The 11,532-nt window shown below is 46.0% G+C and overlaps 1 protein-coding gene across 1 annotated transcript; it reads right to left on the bottom strand.

Annotated features, from left to right (window-relative positions):
- Nucleotides 1–897: 897 nt before the first annotated feature.
- Nucleotides 898–1,410, bottom strand: LOC139506961 (D-aminoacyl-tRNA deacylase-like). Its single transcript, XM_071295589.1, has one exon. The coding sequence runs from the start codon at nt 1,408–1,410 to the stop codon at nt 898–900; it is 513 nt and encodes a 170-aa protein (XP_071151690.1).
- Nucleotides 1,411–11,532: the final 10,122 nt, after the last annotated feature.

The following is an 11,532-nucleotide window of genomic DNA, read 5'->3' as shown; positions in this document are numbered from 1 at the left end:
ACTTATAATCGTTATCGTTAAAATTTGAGGCAGGATTACTTTGATAGGCTACTTGTCTCTAGATGGACCTTGTGGAATGGTGTGTTTGTACTAGCAACGACTATTTGATTTACCTGTATATGTAAAAAGTTAGTCGTTGCTAGTAAGAAAGCAATTTATTACTAGCAACGAGTGACTATTTTACAATATATCCTTAAAATCCTTTAAGGGACATGATCAAAATAGAGAATGTGAAACTACATTTTATTATTTTATATAAGCTTTGGTGGTTTCCTTCAAATCGCATGGACCATACTTGACTCAGAGGTCCAAACCTTAAAATAGTTGATGGCAAATGAGACATATAACGATGCTTATGATAGAATGTATGTCTTTTATACCGAGTGTACTATCAACGATGGCTGTTCCGATCTAAGCTTTTTTCTTAGATAGAACGGATTTACAATTCACTTACAAGGCTGTCTGTTTCTTTTTCTGGTAGTATTTGTTAAGAGAGTGCTCATGCGCCGGTATTCCTGGACATCCGGATTAGAACCAGGTAAAACCGGGAACCAGCACTACACTCCCCCCTGTTTTGTTTGAAGGGCCCCAACCGAGGTAAAAGGTGACATACCGCCATCCTGTTCGGCTGGGCCCATCAAAATCCAATGATCAGTGTGGTGCTGGTACTAATCCTAGGATATGCATCCTCTCACGGCTGTACTGAAAATTAAAATCCACCCCCACCCATCTGATTAGTATGAATCCCATAATTTAAAAATACCCAGCACTGAACTAAACGGACAATAACAAGCCTTCCTGGCAAACATCAAACAAACTGTACTATAAACGACTGATTACTAATTAACATATTTACAATTTGTACACTTTATTATTTTGTCTATAATAACTGTCACACTACACTCTTAGGCCATAAAACCTAAGGGCATTCATACCACCCTCTTGGAGGGCCCCATCCACCGTCGCCCCCTGCCTGATTCCAGCTATGCCTTTGGCCACCTCTGCCAGATACTTGGGGTGACCATACCCTGCTTGTGGCACCCAAGCGGGTCTAAAGTATGGGGCATCTGATTCTAGGAGGAGGCGGTCCCGGGGTATCCTCACTACCGCCAACTTCTGGTCCTCACTGAATGTGTTGACTGACCCTGTGAATCCGAAATGCACTCCTGGGAAATTATCCAACCATAGTTGAGCTTGTTCCCAGCCTCCATCAAAACAATGTAGATGGATAGGATGACCCTCCTTCAAAATAGCCCTACACTGCCTCATACACTGGATATAGGCCTGGGCACTATGAACATCATCCTTGCCCCCTCTTACATGGAGTACCACAGGAACACCTCCCTGTGATGCCATTCCCAGGACCCATCTTAAGGTGCTGATCTGGATTTGATGCTGAGGGGCTCCCATCGAGAAATCCAGACCAACCTCTCCAAGTACCCTTAATTTTCCGGTCTTCAATAGGGTTTACAGTCTTAACGCCCTTGCATCGTCAAGTTCCCGGGCCTTCTTCGGATGCACCCCCATAGCAACCACCCAGCTCTGGTCTTGCACCTCGAGCTCTTCATCTGATGGCCATGTTCTGGGGTCGCAGAAATTGATGACTCCTCTTACATCAGTGTCATATAGCTGGCTACTTGGCAGCCTCATCTCCATGTACTGCCTAAGATTAGGCCTACCCGGACGGTTTGTCTTAGCCCAAGCCCTATCCAGGTGGAAGTGGGCGTCCACAGTAATAGTTCTGGGTCTTGACACTGCGTGTTCGCACCTTGGGGATGTTCCCAAACTAGCAGAAGCTTGACTGTGGCTCAATTGTAACCCAAGTGGACCAATTCTCCCCTGTGACAAGATAGTGTCCACTGGGTACATCTCCCCAAGTTCCTGACTTCTTCTTTCTCCAATCCAGGACATAATTAATATTTGTATCCTCCAGTGGATCAATACCCCTGGAGAATTAACAGGGACTAGAGTGAACTGAGATGGCAAAGACCATCCACCAACAGCACATACTTCCCTCATTGGTCCCATCTCCACTTCCTCAACAGTCCTGGGCCAGTTTTTCACCTGTCTATTAACCCAGGCAGCTAAACTCCAAATGTCCACTCTTCCTACAATCATTTTTGACTGGGTCTGGAGGGCCTCAAACCGAGCTTTAACCAAAAGGTTAGATCTGAGCCCTCCAGACGGTTCCTGAAAAATCTCCACAAGGTGCTCTCCCCTGAGATGTGGTTCTATGTTGATGGCCCTAACATTGCAACCACCTACCGGACACAACATAAATCCATCCCCTTTGTGCTTAGGAGACTGTAATGGGCTGGCTGATTTGTCCTGGTCTCTATGAGACAGGACTGGATGTAGAATTGGAGGTCTACCATCCCCATAAGACTGCCCTAGGGTCTGGGACTTATGACTTGGTCCTTTTCCTTCTCTAAGTAATGCCCTTCGCCTACGCTCAGCCCGTTTCCAGTTTTCCTTTGCCCTCTTCTCTGGATCTTTGGCTCTTTGGTTGCCTGAGTTAAAGCCTACATGTCCCACTGTCCTTGTACAGTCATCCCGATCAACTGTTCCCCAACGATGGACAGGGGACTTGGGCCTTGATTCTGCCCGTCTCGCCTTTCCCTCTGGGTCCTTGGGAATACACACAGATTTCATCATAACCCTTCTTGGCGGTGATTCGTCTCTCTCCAAATCACTTTGAGTGTCTGTCCACTCACTACATGAAGAGGTCCTGGCCAAACGTGCCTCGGACCATCTTTCAGGAGCCTTGCCTCTTTTCCTTCCCCGGCTCTTTGGGGCTCTGGGACTGATCTCGAACGGTCCTCGCCCTCCTACCAGTACGATCAAGATCTCTCCTGGAAAGTCTTCGTTGAGGCGGGTCGTCTGGACCCTGCCCCTCTGTGCCCTGCATCTTTCTTCTTTTTCTCAGCTTGTTCTCTCCCAAACTTCCAATCATTATTTCTTTTGGAACTACCTTCTTCACTTGCACTGCTCATTTTGCTTGAAGTTCTGAAAAATACAGGTATACCCAACCTTACTCATCACCTCAAACGAGTAAGCAAGTTTCCCTACCCAACCCCAAAGTTCCCTTACCCAACCCCCCTTTTTTCCTGTCTCATCAACTACCACCTCACTCTTGTAGGACGCCGGTTGCGTACGCTCCTACGGAGTTTAATGGGAGTTGAGGTCACACCCTTTGTTTCATTGGCCTCTTTGCAAGTTTGGCATAGGTATTCCCCTAGTTCTTCAACCTCTTGTGGTGAAATACCCACACACCTCCCATGGAACCATTCTGTGCATCCATCGCACCCAATCATAAAATCCCCTATATTTGGACCCCTGCAGATACAGTACATTTCTTCCTGAGAGCTTACAAGGCTGGGTTCAAAATTATGTACCCCTGACGGTTTCCCCTCTATGCTCTTAGTGGGCCTACATATTTGAGTGCCCTCCTCACCCTGTCCTACATCTGAATCTGGTAATGGGTCTGGTGTGGGTGGATTGTCATCCTGTGTTTGTTTAGGGGTTTGTTCTGGGTTATCTACGGTATCCTTCTCTACCCCTTCGTTCCCCTGTTCCAGTCTCTTCTTTTCCTTAACTAACCAAGGAGGGAGTACCCGACCTTAACAGATCTTTAACCTATCGTAATTGGCTGTTACTAACGACTTTTTCATTTTCACCTTGTACAAGTATGCGGAGACCTTCTGAAACACAATTCCAGGGCCCTTCCATACAGGACAGAGTTTCTTGCATTTCCCTGGGGTTGTGGCAGTGTCCAATTGGTACACCAAGTCCCCCACATTGTACTGGCGTAGATTGACCCTCAAATCATAATCCCTCTTACTTCTAAGTTGGCTAGTCTTTATGTTTTGTCTGGCAACTTCATAGGCTGCCTGCATAGCCTCGACTAATTCTGCTACATACCCATCCAAATCTGGCGGGCTCCCATCCCTGGGGGTCAAAAAATTAACTCGGCTGGGGTGTTAACTTCCCGCCCTAGCATAAGCTTATTAGCCGTAAACCCCGTTGTTCTATTAACTGATGCCCTTATTGCTCCCGCCAATTGGGCAATGTTTTCGTCCCACGCCCTTTGAGTGGTTCCCACAAAGCACCTAACTGCGGCCATTAGGGTTCGATTGAACCGTTCAACCTGTCCATTAGCACAAGGACGATATGGGGTTGTTCGGGCCTTATGAATGTGCAGTATTTCACACACAGCCCTGAAGAGTTGACTTTCAAAATTTCTACCCTGATCGGTAAAGATTTCAAACGGGTACCCAAAGCGACAGAAAAACTCATTGACTGCTGCCCTTGCAGTCACTTCGGCAGTCAGTGATGGAAGGGGGACACACTCAACCCATTTGCTAAATTGGTCCACCATCATGAGCACATTCTCATTCTCTCTCTCAGTCTTGGGGAGGGGTCCGATAAAATCCAGATGGACTCTCTCACATCGGATGACCAGAGTGGTACAGGGTTTGGGGACACCTAGCAGACCTGGTAGCCTTCTTGTTCTGGCTACAATGTTTACAACTTGCTACATATCTCTCAACATCCGCCCCCAGCCCGTGCCAATAGTAACTCTGTTTTGTTTTTTCCCTTGTCCGCTCGGCACCTTGGTGTCCCGCGGACGGAATGTCATGACACAACTCAAGAATATCATTCCTCCATTCTATTGGAACAACTAAACGAGGGTTTTCCCCTTTCGTAGGAATGAGAATCACCTCTCCCCGGTTTGTCATCGTGAATCTAGACCTATTCACCCAATAAAACTTTGCATGTGGACTACTTCTGAAAATGTCTCCTTGCGGCGGGTCACCTTCACCCTTCAGCCCTTTTACCAACCACTTTAGTTTTGGGTCCTTACCCTGACTCACAAATCTCATCCACTGCATATTTCCCCAAACCAACGCCATAGTTACCTTGAATGACACAAATGGACATTTCCCTTGTATCTGGAGATACAATCACATTCCCGTCTGCCACAAGTATCATTACCCTTGAAACATGAATTTCATCCAACTCTTGACCTCGGCTACTGGCCTGGCCCTGAACCATCATGACTTCTGGTGCAGATGTTACCTTGGAAGCAAGGGGTACAACATAATCTACCTCTTCCGCAAACCCAGACCACTGCCTATGGGCTTTTGCACAGTATTTGCAACCTTTACATGGGAGATTGGACAATTCTACTTCCGTAGAGAACCCCGGGCATTGTAGTTCTGTGGGGATTCTGGAAAGTCCATCAGCGTTTCCATGTTTTACACCCTGCCTGTGTTGGACAGTCATATGGTACTGGCTGAGTTCTTCCATCCACCTAGCCAATTGCCCCTCTGGGTTCTTGAACCTAAGGAGCCATGTAAGACTCGAATGATCAGTTCTGACTACAAATGGACGTCCCGCCAAATAATGACGAAACTGGCGGGTGAACCTCACAATAGCCAATAGTTCTTTGCGTGTTGTACAGTAGCGTTGCTGCTCTGGAGCCAGTGTTAAACTTGAATACGCCACAACCCTTTCTTTTCCTTCCTGGACCTGTATCAGCTCGGCTCCCAAACTTTTATCAGAGGCATCACAGTCCAAGATGAAGGGATCTGTGGCATTCGGTAGGGCGAGTACGGGGTCTGAGGTCAAGGCCATTTTCAATTTGTCAAAGGACTCTTGCTGTTCAGCTTCCCACCTGAATGGTCTTTTACCTGTGACCTCTTGGAGGGGGACAGCTATTTTTGAATATGCATGAATAAAGGATCGATGGTAATTGGCGAAGCCCAAGAACCTTTCGATATCTTTACTATTGTTAGGGGTAGGCCAATTTTTTACATCCTCAATATAGCCTGGACCTATCTCCATACCACCTTCTCCTACTACTCTCCCCAGAAACTCCACTTTCTTCTGAAACAATTCACACTTTTTCGGTTTTAGTTTGAGCCCAAATTCCCTGAATCTTTGCAACACCGCCCTAAGATTAGCGAAGTGGGCCTCAAGATTTTGACCTAATACCAAGATATCGTCTAAGAACGCCAAGACTATGTCCCATGTGAGCCCCCGTAGGACCAGATTCACAACCCGTGCGTACGTGGCCGGACTGTTGCATAAACCAAACGCCATCCTGGCAAATTCAAACAGCCCGTACTTTGAAATGACCGCGGTCTTCGACCGATCTTGTTCCCGAATCTTAACCTGCCAATACGCAGAATTAGCGTCAAGTTTTGAATACCACTGGTTTCCCGCCAAAGTATCTAGACATTTCCCAATCAAGGGTAGGGGGTACACATCTTTGACCGTACAGGAATTAATGGCTCTGTAATCAATGCACCACCTGACCCCACCATCTTTCTTACGAACTAGGACCGGGGCAGAGCACCACTCTGACACTGAAGGTTGGATCACCCCTGCCTCGAGCATTCGCTTCAAGTGGGCTTCCTCCTCTTGAGCAAACCCCACAGGCGTTCGCCTCATTCGCTGCTTAATAGGCGGGTGGTCCCCTGTATCAATGTGGTGTTCAATGAGGGAGAAGTTGCCCAAGTCAAATTCATTGGCTGCAAAAACATCGCCAAAGTCCGACAACAAAGAAGCTAACTGTTTTTGCCCATCTGTATCTAGGTCGGTTTTTGACTTGTCGAACAGATCTTTTAGATGATTGGGCACACCCTCCTCAACCAATGAGTGATCCTCCCCTTCAACTTTGCAAACCCAGGGGTCATTTCCTTGAGCCAATCCCAACTCTGTGCCTGGAAGTATTTCAACTTCAATCGCCCGGGCTATCATCTCATTTTCTGGAATTGTCACGTGCTTATCCGAAATATACATCAAACAAATAATAGGGTGACGTCCTGGGGCCTGTAAAGTTCTGGGGACTAACAGTTTATCATGGGTACAGGCCTCAACCACGTATCCTGACAACTCATTACTGAGGTTACACGATACCCTCATAACTGAATTCGGGGGCACAGTGACCGTCTTATCCAAGAGTACATTAGCTTCACGGGGGACTTGTTCCACCGCACCAGATGTCATGGGGATAACTTCATCTCCGATTTTCAAATGCCCTTCTAACATATCCAATGCCACTCCCTCTTCTCTTAACAGATCAAAGCCCAAAAGCATGTCATCTGAGATTGGAGCTACATAAATATTCGCTTCCATCACTCGTGCACCCAACTGAATTTCAGTGGGTCCCACGATGAATCCATTCATTTGCATACCCCTACCCGCCGTGTGCATAATGACCTCCTTAAGAACTGGGAGGACAACCTTCAGGGACTTGTACACTTCCTCTGAAATAAGTGTCACCTCTGCAGCAGTGTCTACAACTGCAAACAAACTCTGTCCTTGAACCTTTACAGGTACCCTGAAAACTGAACCAGAACGAAGTCGACAGACTGTAACCAAGCCCTCTTCATTCTCAGGGTCACCTTTACTGTCTTGCATGCCTTTCACCAGAGTGTTATCTAGGTCACTACCTGAGGTTTCATCACCAGGTTCCCTAGTTGCTTCGCGATATCCTGGGGGAGGGTCGTTTTCAATTTCAGAAACCCCATCCCCTGTGGAGTCCGACCAATTTCCAGACTGTTCAGTATTTGGACCAACTTTTCCCCATTCAGTCGACTTACATGTGCTGTCAAAGAAATGTTTCCCAGGGTCTGCACTTCGAGTAGACTCTGACTCACGTGCCCCAACATCATATAACCCCTTTACCTGCTCTGAAACCTGTGGGGTATCCTGATGGACACACATAACCTCGTTCACACTATTACATGAAGAGCCTATTTCACAAATCAGATCTGAATGTTCGGCTTCAACTGATTCGTCGTCATCATGAAGACTGACAGAGGAATCTAAATTCATGTATTCCCCTGAATCCAAATGCTGGGCAAATGAAATGTATTTTGCTGGAAGAGTACTCTCCTCATTCCCTGAACACAAAATAAGTCCACTGTGGGACCGGAAAAACTTGTAACCGTCCTGCTGAGCCTTCTTTATATCGACTTGAACGATTACTTCCCAATGCGGCTTCAGACTATCTGGGACTTGGGTACTAAAATGAATGTGAACCCGGCCCATCTTATTGATTCCCATGCCAACTATCCCATCCCATCCCACCATACTGGTGCAATGGTATGCTTTTGTTACCTCACCCTGCTTAATCAATACCAGTTCAGAATCATGTATGGGGATTGAGTGACCATGATTTGCCTTAATCTTTAGTCGACCTGTTATATCATCAGTTGACAATCTAAACCTCTTATTGTCGTCAAATCTTACAACCCTACAAATATCTTCGTCCGAGTACCCCTTTAGACCAGGTTGACAACTCAAGATTTCATCAACAAACAGGTACCCATCCGATTGTACATCATAATTGTATTTCTGGGCTCCATGTCTTAAGGTATAGGCTAAAGTCTTTGACAAGTGGCGATCTGCCTGCCGAGGGGCAATACCCGCTCCCTCGCTCCCTGTTGAGGTTGAGTCAGATCCCACATTACCCCCTAGACTCCCTTCCTCCATACTACTTTCAAAAGCAACCCTTTCCCCTGTCAAGTGTTTCTTAGCTTTTGGGGGCATACATGTAGGAAGCATTGGTTCCAGTAACTTTACATCAGATAAAGGTTCAGTCCCACTATCAACAATGTTGCCTCTAGATGTTACATCCATGGCTGGAACATCCTTGTTTGTGGGGTTCTCTACTACTTCCCTTACCCAACTATTTGTGGTTTCGCCCTTATTGAGACCTGTATCTATTTGGAACTGACTCCGGCCTCTCGAGCAGCTCCGTTCATGTTTAAAGCCTCCTTTGAGGCAGATCTAACCTGGTCTGCGAAAGTCACAGCTTTTTCCCTATTTCTCATGGGACAATCCCTCTTCATATGCCCAGGACGCTCACAATGAAAGCAATTTCCCCGTGACCCGGGGGATGGACTGCGGGAAGGCGACCTCCGAAGTTTTGGGCAATCCCGCTTAAAATGGTTTTGGGACCCACAGCTATAACATTCCATCCTAGCTGGAGAGTGATTTCTCCCTGATGGTTGGCTAAGAGCAGGGGCTGGAATTGCAATCTTTTTAAGTTCAGACAGTAAGTCTGATTGCATCTTGTCAATTTTGTCTTCTACCCTCTCTATGTCTGCTTTCCAAGGGGTCTCTGAGTCCCTCTTAGACGGTAAAGTGGTAGCTGAAACAGTTACTTCCTGTTCATACGGGTACCCCCTATTAAGACTTGTCTGTCTCACTTCCCTTTTAGGACCCCTACCATAAATAGCCTGTTGGTTGTGTTGGAACCATCTCATTTTATCAATGGCCTCCTCAATACTTTTTGGACGGACATTCGAGGCTGCAGTCCCCGCCTCCTCATCAGACACCCCCTGACACAACATGAGGACCGCCTGCTGGTACATGTGATCCTCAGGTAGGTCCCTGAATGCCTTTGTAGCAAGGGAAAGAACCCTGGCAGCCCAGTCTTCCAGATTTTCGTCTGCCTGTTGACGGGCAATCTGAAATTGGACCTGAGCAGTTTCAGGCAACTCTTTATATCCGAAACGCTTTTCAAACTTTTCGATCATATCCGTGAATGACATGTGTTTATTTCGATCGGTCAACATTGCGTAGTATTCGCTGGCCTTACCCTCTAAGCACCAACAAATTTGATCCTTACACTCTTGAGGGGACCATTCATATACCTCCGCGTACCGTGAAAATTTCACATAGAAGGCTTTCCAATTTGATTTTGGCTGGCCCTCCCTTGTTGGTGTTTTTCATATCTACTTCTTGGCGTCTCACCGGGTCTCCACGAGGTCTGATCCCCACCTTCTTGATGGTATGGTGCTGGGGAGAAGCCCTGGGACTCATCGAGAATAGCCCCGGGCTGAGATGGACAACCATAACCTTGTTGTTGGTATCCGGTATTTGAATTTTGGGATGGTGGATACCACTCCGCTTTAATATTACCCGTGTACCCCTTTTCATACTCTTGAGTCTGGGACCTGTACCTGTTGTCCCTCTGGGCGGGGTTTAATTGAGGCTGACATTTGTATGGGGTATCATGCCTGCCATATGCCCCCTGAGGCTCAGTATCCCATGGAACACTGTCATCATCTGATTCCCCTAAAAAGGCTGAATTCATAAGACCAGGGTCCCCTGGGGTCTGTATGTCTGACCACCCTTGTTCCTGTTTTATTTGGAAGGGGGGTCCCCTCATTGATGGTGTTCTCCCCATGGCCACCCGGTCTACCCTCTTCACCATTTCATCATACTCCCTACGGTCATGAGTGGTTTGGCCGTGGGGAGGGGGGCCTTGATGGTAATTAACAGACCTGAAAAGTCTACCCGGTCAAGGAGGTTGAATGTTACCCTCAAATAACCAATTCCGGATAGGTCATCCTCTGTGATGAACCCTTTCCCCTCTCTTATATCTAATATATGTTCCGCTATGCGGGGCCCTACCCCTGGGAGTGTCAACAACTCTTGGTAGGAGCACTGGTTTATATTTACCCGTGCCATTATTCACCTTGATTGTGGGCAAGTGTTCAAACAAATTTATTTATTTGAAAATAAATAATAATACACAACTACACTTGCTTACCTGTGTATATTATGGGTGGGCAATTGTTAGGACAACTTTATTTTATTTCAAAGTAAATAACAATAATTATACACAAATACAATCTGCAGTCGGTTGTTTTCTTTTTTGTGCAAAAACTGTGATTTTCCGACTTGTTTGACAAGTGGATGGCGGCAACAAGTACCTGATACTACTATCGGTGATATTAAATAAGTTTAATTGGGCCTCAGTGTCGCGTACTCTTGGCAAAAATTCCAAAAATTTTGTTGAAAAAGAAAAAAAAACAATGTTGTTTACCGGGAATTACTTCCGGTGATGCACTTCGGACAAGAACTGTGTCCGCGGGAGGTAATTCTTGGCCCGGGAACCAGTACAAACTCAAAGTGGAAATTTAAATAAAAACAAATTTCAAAATTAACAATCCGTCAATCGATTTGACTCTTGAATAGCTTTCTACCCCGAAAACTATCCAATTGTCCCTTTTTCCTTTTCTGAATTAAAACTGTCTCATCCCTGGATCAAAACCCGATCCCCTGATGCAGATAACTTTTTCAGAAAGAAAACCAAAAAAATACGTTTTATCAGGGCCCGCTTTTTGCCGCAGCGCCAATGATAGAATGTATGTCTTTTATACCGAGTGTACTATCAACGATGGCTGTTCCGATCTAAGCTTTTTCTTAGATAGAACGGATTTACAATTCACTTACAAGGCTGTCTGTTTCTTTTTCTGGTAGTATTTGTTAGAGAGTGCTCATGTGCCGGTATTCCTGGACATCCGGATTAGAACCAGTTAAAACCGGGAACCAGCACTACACTTAGGAACAATAGTTATAACAATTTTAACAATTTCAACAAGTTCTTGTATAAAAATTATTACTCCATTGCCTGAGTCACACTGCAGTTTGTCAACTAAAATGAAGGGAAGTAACTTCAGCAGCACTATCATTGAAGATGCTGACTGTCGAAGAGAGTTATCATCA

This window comes from Mytilus edulis, unplaced genomic scaffold (assembly GCF_963676685.1).
Source record: "Mytilus edulis unplaced genomic scaffold, xbMytEdul2.2 SCAFFOLD_253, whole genome shotgun sequence".
Classification (NCBI taxonomy): domain Eukaryota; kingdom Metazoa; phylum Mollusca; class Bivalvia; order Mytilida; family Mytilidae; genus Mytilus; species Mytilus edulis.
Note: the sequence above shows the minus strand (reverse complement) of the source record. Positions and strands in the feature narration are given on the sequence as shown.